The following is a 16,029-nucleotide window of genomic DNA, read 5'->3' on the forward strand; positions in this document are numbered from 1 at the left end:
AGGAATGCATGTAAGGCCTCATCAATTACTTTGTTAAAGATAACTATTGCTGTCTGCAGAGGATAAACAAAATATCATTTTGTTGACCTCAAACCTTTTGACCACTAGCACTGCTTACTGTTTTAAAACCAGACTCTATTTTTCACCATGTGCCAAGTGCAGTGATTAACAATGCAGAGGAAATTAAGTAATTACAATTTAACAAAGTTTGTTGCAGGACTTGTGACGAGAGTTCTTTATCTGATCTGCTTTTCTATTTCTCTGTGTATGTAGTTACATGTTGGCATCATTGTCATGACAGAGTGACTTGTACATCATATATGCCTAAACTGCACATCTGTAAGCTGTGTTCTTAAGTATTGTTTACCATGCTGCCATAAAAGATTAAAAACAAGAGCTTAGCCAGTTTTGAGGAAATATTCTAAGAAGATATACATGCACATATATACATATATAGAGAAAGATAGAGGGAGAGAGTGTGAGATAGATAAACTACTCAGGATTCTAGGGATTCCTACATGACAGGTGCTTATTTATTTTCATAACAATACTGATAGTTCTAGAAGTTTCAACCCCCCCCCCCCCTTCCCAACACACCTTCACATTTACCTGCTTTAAGGACAGCTCGGCACTGGTGCTCTATAACAATCATGTTTTTTGTCATCATTTACTCTGTATTAATGGACAGTGTATGAAGTACCCTTGTGACAAATGTCTGATCTCTTAACTTTTGAAAAGAGAAAAGAGAAAGAATGATAATAATTTGCCATTTATTACTTATTTTATTATTTTTATTCAGCATTGGTTTCCATGTCTAGTGAACATGATTTCTTTTTCAAATGTTTCATGGCTCAAACTGAATCATTTGCTGTCCCATATTTTATTAATTGGCTTAACTATGACTTCTGAGGATTCACTGAAATAATTTGTTTTACAGGTTTTGCTGGAACCCCAGGATACCTCTCCCCAGAAGTTTTAAGGAAAGATCCCTATGGAAAGGCTGTGGATCTGTGGGCCTGTGGTAAGCTTCCTATCTTTGAAAATCTTCTTTAAGAAGTACACAAATTAAATATATATGTTACTGCAGCTTAACCCTAGACAGATGTGACAGATTTATAACAGTGCAGTTCACACCATTATAAATGTATCCGTACATGTGCTTAATGCATAGGATATGCAGGATTAAGGTCTGCATTATAAGTCATTATGGGTAAGCTTGTCTGTTCTACTGGTAAATTGATTATTTGCATGTGGATGCACTCACATATCCATTCATTGACTGTGTAAGGCTACAGTATGCAGATCAGGTTATATAAGATATTTATCCATGTTCTGACCCCTCAATGGTACACAGACACAAAATTCACTCCCTCACAGCATTACTAAACATAGGACAGTTGATAACATTCATATATCAGGATTTTATGTGTCACCAAAAGGTAAATAGCAGTGCCATCTGCCCAAAATATATATAGATACCATTGTACTCACTGCAATCATTCTTTCTTTTCTTTTTTTTAAGTAATGCAACTAATGCGATGATGGAATGGATATAACAGGAAATCAAGAGTGAAGGTCAGGTGTACATCACAAGCACAGGGAAGGAAGTAGGGGACAGTCTTTAACCACAATGCAACTGGCTAAGCAAAATTGTTTATTTACAGATGGATTAAGGCACAGACCAAAGCAGCTGCTAACTGTCATCTGCTCATGAACCCACTGCCACTCATTCTCATCACCAGTCTTAGCTGAAGAGCCTGGCAATGCAGCATTCTACAGCAGTGTGCGCTGCAGAGGCTTAAGATGTGCACAGTAGCCTAATGATTTTACCACTGACACTTTTGTATGAATTGATTGCCACGATATATGTAGTGAAATAATCCACCTTATGCAAATAAATGGAGATTTGCCATAACAGCATGGACTCCATCATGGTGTATTGTCAGGTCATAGCTGAAAAGGGTCCAAAGACCAGCCCACACACCTGGTCAGCAAAGAATAAATAAAATAAGAAATATAAGAGTATTTATTTAAGTACAGTATACCAGATCACAAAGTCCAACTGAAATGAGAGCAGAGTTCACTGAAAGTTCATATGCCAAAGTACAGTACCACAAACAAGACTGATAGAATGATGCCAGAAATGTGTGCTTCTCTCACAAAGAGTGTTTGCTATTTTGCTAACTTGAAAGGAGTGTTGAACTAGAAGGAGGTTAGGCTGCAGTGCAGCATTATACTTGCGGCATTTGTGGCTAGGGGCACACCTCTCATCCTCTTTGCACAAGGAATTTGGAAAAAAAGCCAAAAATAATGGGGAGACAAATGCCCAAAATCAGGGTCAGATTTTTAAATATCACTCTAATAAACTTAGAAAGTTGCAGGAATAACAGGTTCTGCTTTATGATTCATTTGTGAGAGATATGAAGTCTGACACTCAGTCATTTATTGACTTCAGCCTCAGTGATTTGCCAGAAACACTCCATATTTTATGCGGGACAGACCAAGAATAAGAAGCAAAAATCTTGAGATTTTTGAAAAATCTGGACAGTTGAGAGATATGGCTGTGAGGATTATTTTAAAACTGTGTCGAGATTTACTGCACGGACAGCCAATAATTATTATACAATATGGCACCAGAAATAGCATTTAATACTTGCCTTATGTGAAAATAATGTTGACAAACACTGCCTTTTTGGAAAATGCAGGGAGAAATCAGACTGCATGGTTTTGTCCTGCACAAGGATGTGTTTTGGGTAAAATGCAATGAGAGCATTTTTTTCAGTAATATTTAATTTGCTTGTTTACATCTGCGGTGGTGCAGCGGTAGTGTTGTTGCCTCACAGCAAGAGGTTCTCCTGTTTGATTCTTGCCTGGAGTGCAGGGAGTGCCTTCCGTGTGGAGTTTGCATGTCCTCCCCGCGGTTGGGTGGGTGTTCGAAAGACATGCGTAAATGGGCATGCCTTCATTGAAGGTTGAACATCGAGCTGGCACCTCGGCGTTCGTGAAAAGCTACTGCCAATCATTAGCGGACCGGAGTTCCGCTGTGGCGACCCCTAACCGGGAAAAAGCCAAAAGACAAACAAACATTTCATTTGCTTGTTTGTCATATATAGACTGTAAACAGTTACTGTACTTTAACAGAAAACCTAAAATACAGCTTACCTTGAATAAACAGATCACTCTCCATAATCTCATAAAGAAACATCTGTCTTCTGGAACGGCTGATATTCACATAAATCCTACTGCTGATATGCTGTAAAGGGTCATAACTTTATTTAGTTGAACAAGTAGTTTCTGTGTGACCAATAACTGGATGAATACATCTCTTAAAGTGTGAGAATTTGGTCTTCCATATGTTGCATGCCCTAGACCACAGTTAATGAATTCATTGCTTTACCTTCCAAGAGAAACCTCAGTGCATGGATGAGATGGCAGTTATCCACATGGGGACGTATTTGTGACTTGGTGTAATTCAAAACGATTGCCAAGAACCAAACCCAGGTCTACCTGCATGGCACTACATAGGATGAAATGTGTGTTGTTGATCAGCAGAATGGGTCTGTGTGTGTTGATGTGTAGGAGGTTGGGAATATAAGGCAATGTGTGGAAACCCTTCTGCTCACCTCCTCACGCAGATAATGACTGAGATTGTGTGAATGAGTACTGAAATAGACCAGCATAAACTGCCATTTTGTCATTCAGTGGCTAGCCAGTGAGATGACCAAGAGGATGTGTGCCATCTGCTAAATCACACTGAGATGCCCTTTGGGTATTATTTTGTCTCATAGAACATTGTGTGACAAAAATATGGCTAAGCAGCTAATGTGTGTTTGCAATGCATTTATAACATTAAGCCTCATTATGAAAATACAGGAAGGTTACCTCACAATGGGTGTGTTCTTCATACAAAGAAGCTGATACACTCTAAAAGGAAATTAAACTAACTGAAGATATTCTGCACAAAGTTAGTATTTTGGTGATACAATAACTTATCTAATTGGGACTGTTATTGCTGAATCATTTTCACCATGTCTAACAAAAATCGCACTTTTGCATTCATCAAAAATGTCACCAATATCCTTTTCCTGTTCTTAGGATTAATTCACTGTGCTCAATCCTCAGTCATCCGTTTGCCATCATCTCATGCTACGTCACCCTTTTGGTGTATAAATTGCCATAAATTCATCTAAACCTGCATAGCTAAATCCATTATAATCATCATCCAGTCGGACCTCATTCACCCTCCCTCTAAGCCTAGATTCACCCTTTACAAACACATGCCTTTGATGGCAACATTATTATATTGCAAACAGCACATATACAAATCATCCCAGGCCCCCATATGAGTACCCATTTGTAAATATGAACATATGTAGTGTAAACAATAAACTGGCCTAACTTGAGCTTTGGCTCCAACAACACAACCCCCCCCCCCCCCAGTACTGGACATAACCAAATGTTATTCAAGGATCTCATTCCTTATTACCGAAAACTATAATTTATTATTTGGCTACTGCTCATTAGACAGAATTGGAGGAAGAGTATTCACACTAGTAAACAAAAAAAAAAAGATAACATCATGTACCCCGCTCTAGTCAAAACAGTACTTCTTGAGTTAACTGTAGCCAGACATGCCAAACTTTTAATAGCTACATTATACATCCCCTATCATCCCAAACCATAAGTACCTATGAATCTATTCTGGGTAAAATGCTAGGTGTTACCAGGCGTAACAGAGTGATAATTATGGAGGACATCAATGTGGTTCAATTAGGCCCCTGAAAACTATGCTCAGCTGATCCAAGTAGTCATTAAGCAAACTAGGTTTCATCAGGCTTCTAACATTGCATCACCAACAGATAGAATCATAACCAACTCTCCTGAAAAATTACTTTTATTATGAATGCTTCCCAACACTATTACTGGCCATATTCTGATACTGTCTATCTGATCCCTAAAACAATTAGTCATTCCTTATCTACATAACCTCTAAAAGTTATCACTGAAAGCTCAGAAGATGACCTAATAGAAGAACTAAGTGCTATAGTGCAGACCCCATTACATGCAGCTAACTGCACAGAAATGACACTTTAATGTCTTCCTCAACTCATTAGTCACTGTTTGAAACAAGCTGTACCCCAAGAAACCAGGATGGTTAAATTTCAAAAGTTGCCAGTTAACACCTCATTTAGACCAGTTTATATAAAACAGAAACTATGCCAGGAAAGGGAAGAAATATGATCCCAAATGTAATAATAAACTTGATCATTTCAAGAATGTCAGAAAAATATATTGGGATCAGTACAAACAAAGCCAAGACCAGCTATTGCAGGACCATCTCACCTTCTCACACAGGCCAACTTAAACAGTTTGGCACAATGTGAAAACTGTAACTAGCTATAAAATATTTAATTCAACTTAGATCACTAATAATGCAATGCCAGAGATATTACAAGGAATATAATCCAACATATGTGATTCCTTTCAACTGCCATCTTGGCCGCTTGGTCTCCCATAACTAATGAATAACTACACAACTGTCCCAACTTCTAAAACTTTTACTTTAAGGCTATTACAAAGGTCAAAGACCAACTTTTTGATATACCTAGCAATTACAATAGTAATCACAACTTGATATATATATATATATATATATATATATATATATCTACATACACATACACATACACTACTCCTCCTATTTAGTCACCAGTCACTGTCTGCTCCACTTGCTTTATATTTAACCTGTTTCTAACAATGAAACCTGCCCTAACTCAATTCAAAACATGCCACCATATTCCCACTCCCTAAAACAACTTCCCTTTATAATGGCAGATGAATACTGACCAATAACGTACCTCAAAACATTAGCTAAGCTGCTTGAAACAAATCATATCTAAAGAGATCTTACAGTTTTTAATTAAAATGAGTTTCTTGGACAAACAACATGGCATTAGACCCAAATATAGCACTACTACTGCTGTTCTTTCACTAATATTTAGAAAGGAAAATTTACATAAACCAACCCCTGAGTGTATAAGTTATAGCATCATATTACTAAAGTTTAAAGACTGCTGGTTCTTAGATGAAGTGGAAAGTTCAATAACTACCTGAGCAGCAGGACATTCACAGTCACCATTCCTGCTATAAATCCCCACATGTACTAGTATGGCTGTCCCCAAGACTCTGTATTACGCCAGTTGCTGTTTTACTTGTTCATCAGTGATCTTCCATGAGACCTGTATAATCCTGTTTTAACAGTCACGATAAAGATCCATATTTTGGATTTTTTCTTCGGGAAATGTTTACACATACACATACATGCAAACTACACAATTATAATGAAATCATGTTAAAAGCCATAAATTGCACATTATGCATCATTCCACACAGAACTTTCTCCAGTGCTCAAACTCCTCCACTCTTCCACAATATATCTGTGTCCCACCATTCTCATTTGCCACCTCCCCACATCAGATGTGATTCTGCAGTATCACTATGTATTTATCATCATATTCTTCAATATTTTTCTTTCAGTTTAACCTTCCAGTTTAGTCAGAGATCTTGTTATCCTAGTTATTTAGGGCATGTTTTTTCTCAGCCTGCTCTCTTCCTCCCTCATACATCTAGATCTATAGCTTTTCAATCACTAAGATTTCATACTCTGCATAAAACTATTTTAGTACAAATGAGTTTATTCTTGATAGAATACTCTATCTAGTTGATACTGTTGTTGTTGTCACATTCTGATAGTCTAACTGTGTTCTTTGGTGCTTTACTATTGCCTTTACTCTTTAAAAAGCGTTCCTCATGTGGACACAAGACTGTCCCCAGAACACACATGGCCTTTGTCTTATGAGCTTGGGGTTGGAAGGACTACACGCTTCTTGTGAGAATGTAAAAAAAAACAAACAAGCCTCAAGGGCCTTCAGGATGCATATACATCAGAAAGAGGAGATGACATAAGGAATGGCAAATATAAAGATAAGGACATCTCCCACTGCAAAGACTTCAAAATCTTCTACCTCTCAAGAACTGTTACCTTTGATCCATTCATAACCCTCTGCTACTGTGCTCTCTGTCCCAGTTTCCACTGACACTGAACCTATCTCCTGAACAGGCCTTCTTAGAGGGAAAGCTCTAGTAACAGCAGGTCTTAAGAGAGGGGTCTCTCCAGGATCCTTGGCTTCAGGCCTTCTTCATCCTCCTTCCTTGGGTCTACCAGGTCTACAAGAAGTGATGTTGATATTGATTAGGACATAGTGATGAGGACATTTTTCAGAGCTCAAACAGACATTGATGTCATCCCAATCCCACCCACACTACTTTCAACTACTCCGTCCCTGGTGCATGTCTTGGTGCAGGGGGTTTTGTAGCCAAAGACAATCCCCTCTTGACATCGACTGTCTCCCATCCTTTGGTGCTGACTTTTTATCTGACAAATTCAGCCTGTTTTCTCAGATGCTAAACTCTCAGTACTGCTCACAGTGCTGTTTAGGATGCAGACTTATTCAGCTCTTTTCTCATTGTTATGTGTTATTACTGATCTCCTCAATGGATCCAACCAAAGCCAAATGGTCTGTCACTGTAGGGGATTGTCAGGTTGGGGCCATTTGCCTCCTCCTCGCATAGGATGGAGTCAGTTCCATTTGGGTTGTCTTTGGTACTGTGAGGATCTGCATCAATGTTTGAGTTTCACAAAAAGATCATTGCCCATCCATTCATACTAGGAATATATGCATCCTTTGTTTCAGCTCCTGTCTCGGACAGCAGACTTTCTGAATCATTGAGTCCTCATCATCAGCCCATGAGAGACAGCAGTACTGAACATCTCAAGCCCATCCTTCTGCAATGATCACAAGACATTTCCGGGTCTTCAAAAGATCCCCCCAAAAGCTCCAGTGAAGTGCATGAGTAAAAGGAGACACACTGTGAGTCCACTACGGAAACATTTACCCCAGATGCCAACTTTGATTAAGGGAAAGGGTCCCCCCAGTCCCCTTCTGAAGAAACTTGTTTGGTGAAATCCTTGCACTGTTGTGCCAGAGGGGTACTTTCCCATCTGACCTCACCCACCCCTCTTTCATTTTCTATGTGGTCCATCCCACAGACTGACTGATCGATCTTCTGGTGGGAGGGCGTTGTGGTAGCCTGATGTTATTGAGCCAGTATGCTGAAAACTGGACAAAATTCTGCACGTGCCCAAGGACAGACTTGATAGTACATGGGTCCTCTTAGCAATTGTATTATTGTGGTGGCCACCACCAAGAGACAACATTCCATCACCATGATAGAGAATTGCAGACTATAGAGCAAATGGGGAAATATGCCTATGCTTCTGGAACTTTTTGTCTCCAGGTATTAAATTGCGTTATGCATACCATGAAGTTCCAGAGAGATTTGTGTGAAAAAGCTCAGGGTACTCTGAGATCATTCCCCTACTTCCAACATTATGAAACACCTGGAGTTGCAGGTGTCAATCATTGACTATCACAAACCCCTTCTTAAGGCTGCTCCAGAACAAACAGGATAGTGTAGTTACATCAGTGGGGCAGTGGCATCACAATGCGCAGCTGTGCCTGGTTGTGTCTCTCTGACTTTGTGGATAAATTCCAAGCATCATTTGTCAATGTTCCCTGTGACAGAACCTCACTTTTTGATCCTAAGGCCATGGGAAAGCTGCTGACCTCACTGTTTGGTCCTAAGGCCATGGGAAAGCTGCTGAACTCACTGTTTGATCCTAAGGCCATGGAAAAGCTGCTGACCTCACTGTTTGGTCATAAGGCCATGGGAAAGCTGCTGACCTCACTGTTTGGTCCTAAGGCCATGGGAAAGCTGCTGACCTCACTGTTTGGTCCTAAGGCCATGGGAAAGCTGCTGACCTCACTGTTTGGTCCTAAGGCCATGGGAAAGCTGCTGACCTCACTGTTTGGTCCTAAGGCCGTGGGAAAGCTGCTGAAGAATGAGCAAGAAGGGAACAATATGGTCAGTAGTTGGAGTTCATTGAATGAATGAACAAAAAGGGTGACAGAGTACTCTGGTTTAAGAAATTATGATTCCCTATATTCAAAATTTTCTCAGACAGGATCACCACTGCATGGGAGAGACTTTCAATAGATGCTGCCCCAGGGGTATAGATGGTCTGCAGAATCAGGGAGTTTAGGGATCCTATCTCAGGAAAGCCTGCCCAGTGGTTCTGAAGGTTTGCCAGACTCCTCCACTCTGGAGGTAGTCAGGTATTGACTTTCTCTGCATCAGTATTCTGGCAGGCCATTGTGCAGGGCAAAATTAGTGAAGGGCATAATATCCAGAGGTTGCAATATTCACCTCATTACATTTCTCAAGCACTTATCACCACCTCTACCAGATGGACTGCCCTGATAGCAGAAAGCAGCAGCTCAGGAGATTTCCTAGTTCAAAAAAAAAAAAAAAAAAAAAACAAGCCATCCAGGAAGTCCAACCAGAACACATGATGGGGTACAGCATTTATTCCTTTTTTCTTTTTTTTTTTTTTAGCACCAATGAAATCCACGGGCCCATGCTAGATTTAAATGGCCTAAACCTTCATATGAAAATGAGAAAATTCTGAATGGTCACAGTGCAATCCATTCTTCCATTTATTCAGGGAGGGGATTGTATATTCTCAGTAGGCCTTCAGAATACTTACCTAGACATAATGATTGAGAACTTTATATCAGTGTTTCTGGTCACTGTTAAACATGTACACATTGTCTCCCATGCTCAACTACCATTCAAATAGCATTATATTTAAACAATCTGATAGCCATCTAAAACACAGCAGACTACATGTTGGAATTATGCCCTGCTACTAACATATTCTCCTTCACCCTCTTCCTAAGTCATCCATTTTCATCTCACAATCACATAACATTTCCTGCTACTCACTTGTTATTCTCATAGAATTCAGACTCTTTAAATAACTTCCCTCATGTTGTTGTTAATTTATTTCCACAGCTATCAGGCTTACCCTGAATGTTATGTATTGCCCATTTATGATTTTTCAGCATCAAAAAGCTACCAGTTATTATATGCTTATGTACTTATGGCCAGAAGCATAGCTGGCCCACCAGTGCCCTGTGCCATTATCATGAACCAGCACTCCACCTCCTCAGCTCTTCAATTGAACAGCAAAAAACAAAAAGAGGTACTTACTATACTAAGCTGATTGCTACATTGTAGTATCAGTTTATTACAGATCCACACCCCTCCTCCAGCATTTCCATTGAAGAGACAAAACAATTCCTTCTACAGGCGCACCAACTAGGTGGCCAGATGCACAGCTCCATTTCCTGCACAAACATTCTGTCTCCTGTCCCTAAACCTCTTGAGCTCACTTTTTCAAAACAATAATAAAAATAATTTCTTCTTTTAAACTGTAGCAAACTGCTTGCTACAAATGTAGCAAAGAGTTGCTACAGTTTATACCCTGCCTGGACAGAGAACTATGGCACTCATGTTTTAGTTAAACCGAAAAAAAAAAATTCTTCTTATAAACTGTAGCAAACTGCTTGCTACAAATGTGCAGTTTGTAGTCTCTCTGCATGGACCACTATAGCAATAAGGTTTTAGTTAAAAAAAGAGATTGATTTTGTTTTACCCTTAAACTGTAGCAAACTGCTGCTACAGTTTATACCACACACGGAGTGCTACAGCATTCAGGATTGCCCACCAATGCAATCCCAGCTTTTATACCCAGTATTGCATTAGAGATTGGGATTGTGCCCCCCACACTTTATGCCTGGGGAGTAGTTGCTCCTCTCTCTCTGCCCTAGCTATGCAACTGCTTATGGCTACCAGATTTATGTATATCACTACCACACTGCTATTAATTAATGTTAACTATTGTCTTTTTGTAAATTGATTATTGTTCCCCTTAACTCTATATCATTACCCATGTTCATTTTTATACTTTTCCCTTGAAGACCTGGATTGCGTCTGAAAAGGGTCCTTGGACCTGTGTACTTAGCTTATTAGCAAATATAAAATAAAATAAAAATAAAACAAAATTACAAATTTAGTCCAGCTGAGTCAGGACATAAACATCAGTCTTTTAATAGGCCAATCTGGAGAATTACAGCGATTGACAGAAAGCTCAGCTTAACTGAAAACTGCACATTTTTTTGCATTATTCTAAAACGAGAACACTGTGATAGTTGGTAAACGTACATTTAAGATAAGGAAACAAAGTGCTAATGAACAGGACCATCCGGCTACATTTCTTCAGCAGTTTTCAGTTTAGAAAATACAGTAAGTAGATGATAAGCATTCATACCGTTGACAGAGATAAACATATTATTTATTCAAATATGTCTGAAAAGAGGTTCAAAAGGTTTTCACAAGGTCTCACACCTTTAAGCAGTTCCCTTATCTGTAAATCATGGGACAATTCCCAGTTCTCTGACCAGTCCCATTGTGCTGCAGGTGGGAAAAGCAAATGAAACTTCCCATTCCATTTTCCTTTGTGAACAGAAGTCTTCGTAGAAAAACTCTTCAGTGCCTACATACCTCTCAACCTCTTAATCAAGAAATCTGGGCCAAGTCATTTATAAAAGTGGGACACAGACCCAAAAATAGGGACACTTTTTAAATAATGCACCTACAAACTTAGAAAATTGACTCCTCCTCCCAACAAATTCCAGCACATGTGAGAGATGCAACCATATAGCCAAACTGGAGGCTAAGCTCTCTCAACTCAGTACTGGCATAACCAGTCAGGAGGAGAAGGAAACCACACTCACTACAATTCCAGTCTCACATAGACCTACCACGACAGCAAACCAAACACATAATCACACAAAAACATACACGGAGGCTCTAAATAAAGATCTGCCTAAGCAGCAGAGACCTCCAAACCACTACAACCACTACAAGCAACCACTACACCAAAACAAAACACGTGCAACACATATCTCACAAAGCCAGTGTGCCGAACAGTCACAGCCCTTAAGACTAAACAACACACCTGATACACTTGTAATAGGTGACTCTATCGTCAGGCACACCAATGTCCCGCTCACCAGGCTGAACAAGGAGAGGGTCATGATGAGCAGCCTGTCGGGCGCTAGGATCCGCCACATAACACAAGCACTCAGGTCACTCCAAGGCAAGTACAAATATGACTCAGTCATTGTCCATGCTGGTGTGAATGACCTGAGACATACCTCCCTGGACTACATGAAAAGAGACATAGGGGAGCTCTCTGAGCATATAGCCCAGGCCGGTATGACCCTGACCTTGAGTAGCATCTTACCCTCACGAAGAATGATGCCACAATATGAAGACAAGATGATCAATTTCAACAATTGGCTTAAGTACTGGTGTAATTCAAAGGGGATCCAATGCCTGTCAGCTTGGGATGATATGCTCGACAAGCCACGATGCTTCGCTAGGGACGGCTTGCACCTGTCACCCCTGGGCTTTCGGATATTGGCAAAGGCTCTTGCTACCCCCATAGTGCCTTTTTTAGGCAAGGCTCAAAAGACAAACCCACCTCCATAGGCATCACAAGGGAAAAGAAACTAAGAGTAATGCTACTCAATGCCAGAAGTCTAAACCTCAAGATGCACGCACTCGAAACTGCCCTTAGCATGGAGAACATCGATATCTGTGCAGTAACAGAAACCTGGTTCAGGGCTCCCGAGAGCACCCCAGCACTACCAGGTTATACCTCATACCATGCTTTTCGGCCCCAAAACTTGGACTGAACCACAAAAGGAGGGGGAGTATTGATATTCATCAAAGATACCCACACCTCGAGGTTGGTGGCAAAGCACGAAGCATCAGAGACTATCCATGTGCAACTAACAGTGGGTAAAACTGCCTTCCAGTTTATAGCCTTCTACACACTACCCTCCCAAACCCAGGAACCCCACTCGGCCTTCCTGAGAACACTAGAAAATATGAAGGTCTCTCCAAACACCATTATATTGGGCGACTTCAACTACCCAAACATAGACTGGGAGCATTACTCTAGCTCCAACACCCTAGCCCAAAGGTTCCTAGAATTTATAAACTCAAATGCTATGGAACAACTTGTTACCAGTCCCACAAGAGGGGAAAACATTCTGGACCTGATCATCACCAACATGGGGACTCTATGCTCCAGACCAGAAGTGTATCCCTCAGTGGTAAGATCAGACCATAAACTAATCTCACTGGATATTCACATCCCGACCCCACTCCCTGCCTAGAAAACCACAGTGAAAAACTTCTTGAAAGCAAATTTCACACTCCTCAAAACCGAGGTGGAATCCTTCAAAGCCCCCAGGCCTGTGGAAAATACGGCCCAGACCGCAGAATCCTTTATAAACGCATTCTATGAACACCTTCAGGAATGCAAGGATCATGCGATCCCAAATTAAACCAAGACCCAATCCTCCAAAGGCAGACGTCCTGTCTGGTGGACCCCAGCCATAAACAAACTATACAATAGAAGGAGGAATCTACTAAATGATAGAGCAAAATCCCAAAAAGGGAAGGCATCACTGATCAGTATTAGCAAAAAACTACGGGCACTCATAAAATTGTCTAAGGCCAGCTTTGAGAGAAATATTGCACAGGACACTAAGGATAATCACAAGGCTTTCTTTAGTTATGTTAGGAACCTGGGTGGTAATTCCCAGATATGCTCAGAATTAGTCCAAAATGACAAAAAATACACCGAACCCACAGACATTGCCAACATCCTAGCTGACAGGTTCAGCGCAAACCCCCCCCCCACCAAAAGGGCAAATATCTATCCCAGCAGAGTGCTGCCCCTGACATCTCAGATGCTCAGGTAAGAGCCGCCCTCTCCAAAGCAAAAAACACAGCATCAATGGGACCAGACGGTGTCCTGGGCTGCGTCCTACATGAACTCCAAGAAGAGCTAAACCCAAACATAAAACTACTGTTCAATCTCAGCCTTACTACAGGATATGTGCCCAAAGAGTGGCATACAGCAACAGTGGTCCCTCTCCATAAAGGTGGTGCCTCAATGGATCCTGGAAACTATCTCCCCATAAGCCTGACTAGCTTGGTCTGCAAAGCTATGGAAAGGATCATCATGGACCTCATAAATAAAGATATTGGGGACCTACAGACACTGGATCCTACCCAGTTCAGCTTTGTTAAGGGCAGATCCTGCCTCTTAAACCTGGTTGATTTCTTTGAAACAGTCACCAAGGCCATTGACGAGGGGAAGGTGGTCTACACAGCCTACCTGGACCTCGCAAAAGCCTTCGATACAATACCCCACTTGGGCATTATAGATAAGCTCACCAGCTTAAATATAACCCCTATGTCACTAGATGGATTGCAAACTGGCTCAAGGACAGAACCCACATGGTTAGAATTGCTGGAGCCATGTCAGACTCCAAACCAGTTACAAGTGGTGTCCCACAAGGCTCAGTCCTGGGACCTCTCTTGTTCGGTATATATTTCTCGGAGGTACAGGCCAACACAGAAGGACAGTGGCTGACCAAGTTCGCAGATGACTGCAAACTGGGCGCCATAATCGACTCTCCAGCTGACACAAGCATCCTCCAAAAGGGCCTCATAGAAACAGACAACTGGTGCCAGAGCCATGGCCTCAAGCTAAATGCCAAAAAGTGTATAGTCATCCCCTTTGGCAAAAACAAAGTGCCCACAAATTACCACATAGGTGGTAATCCATTAAGTACAGAAGAAGTAATTAGGGACCTGGGGACCCAAGTTGATAGCAATCTCTCATTTGACAACCACGTGGCCAAAGTGGTTAGAAAAACATTTTATATAGCCCACCTAATCATGAAGGGATTCACATCTAGATCAGGGGAGGTCATCGTGCCTCTTTACTCATCCCTCATCAGGCCCATAATTGAGTACAATGCCCCTTTTGGGATGTACCTTACCAGACACCTGCAGCAACTGGAAAGACCTCAAAAGTATCTCACCAAGAGGATCAAAGGGCTCAAACAGATGCCATATGCTGCCCAGTTAAAGAAACTCCAGCTCTACTCAGTGGCATACCGCCTGTTCAGAGGCGATCTATGCCTGACATATAAAGCCATGTCCAACCCAGAATTAATGGACATGCTGCACCTCAGAAAATCCAAATCCCATCGAGCTACGCGCTCGAGAGACTTGAACCTCAGCACTGAAATAAATAGGACATGCTGGAGGGAAAGATTCATAAACCAGAGGCTCCCTTCACTCTGGAATAAAATCCCAATCCAGGTTAGGCAGAGTCCCTCACTGACTCTCTTCAAGAGGAATCTTGATGAGTGGATGGGAGATCGTAGGTTTACCCCGGGTATCACTTCTGTGTCACTGTTAGACAGAGGCACAGTATACTAACCTCGAAAAAGGGCATAGCAAAATAAATTTAAAATGGGTGGTGAAAGCCAAACACATTCTGGCTAGGCTTATAAATGCCCTAGGGCAGATAGCCTAGTATGAACCTATGAACCTATGAACAGGTTTTGCATTAGCATCAATTGTATAAAAGGTATGAAGTCTAAAACTCAAACATCTGTCATTATTTTCTAACTTCAGTCTTTAATGATTTGCTACTAAATTGCCAAAAAAACTAAATTTTTATGAAAAACAGACCAAAATTATGAGGCAAAAATTTGGACATTCTGCAAAAGTCTGTACAGTTGAGAGATATGAGTGCCTACTTTATCTGTTTCAGAGCCTCAAGAAAACTGGAGCCTATCTCAAACTTCAGTGGGTCTAAGGAAGAGAAACTAATCATAGGTAGGATTCCAATCTGCCACAGGTGTGTGTATCCACACACTCAGTCTCTCTCTCATACACTCACACACACACACACACACACACACACACACACACACACACACACACACACACACACACACACTCATGGCATACATGTATGGACAGCAGGCAGCATCACCATTCTTCTCATGTGAGATCTCTCTGGGATGTGGGAGTAAAGTGAATCACAAAGAAAAGCAATTTTGTCACTTTTCCAAAATTACATTAATTTCTGTAAAATCGAGTTCTCACAAGCTTTCACACTTACCT

The 16,029-nt window shown here is 41.0% G+C and overlaps 1 protein-coding gene across 2 annotated transcripts in view; it reads left to right on the forward strand.

Moving 5' to 3' along the window:
* The window catches only part of LOC122800065 (calcium/calmodulin-dependent protein kinase type II subunit alpha), a 1,141,826-nt gene that overhangs the window by 355,006 nt on the left and 770,791 nt on the right, over window positions 1–16,029 (forward strand). For both annotated transcript variants that reach the window (XM_044069562.1, XM_044069563.1), the window contains exon 4: window positions 938–1,021. In XM_044069562.1, coding sequence (XP_043925497.1) covers window positions 938–1,021 — 84 coding nt within the window. The remainder of the gene's footprint in view (window positions 1–937; window positions 1,022–16,029) is intronic.

Source organism: Protopterus annectens, chromosome 4.part0, assembly GCF_019279795.1.
Source record: "Protopterus annectens isolate FY-2018-M chromosome 4.part0, PAN1.0, whole genome shotgun sequence".
In the NCBI taxonomy this organism is placed as follows: Eukaryota; Metazoa; Chordata; order Ceratodontiformes; family Protopteridae; genus Protopterus; species Protopterus annectens.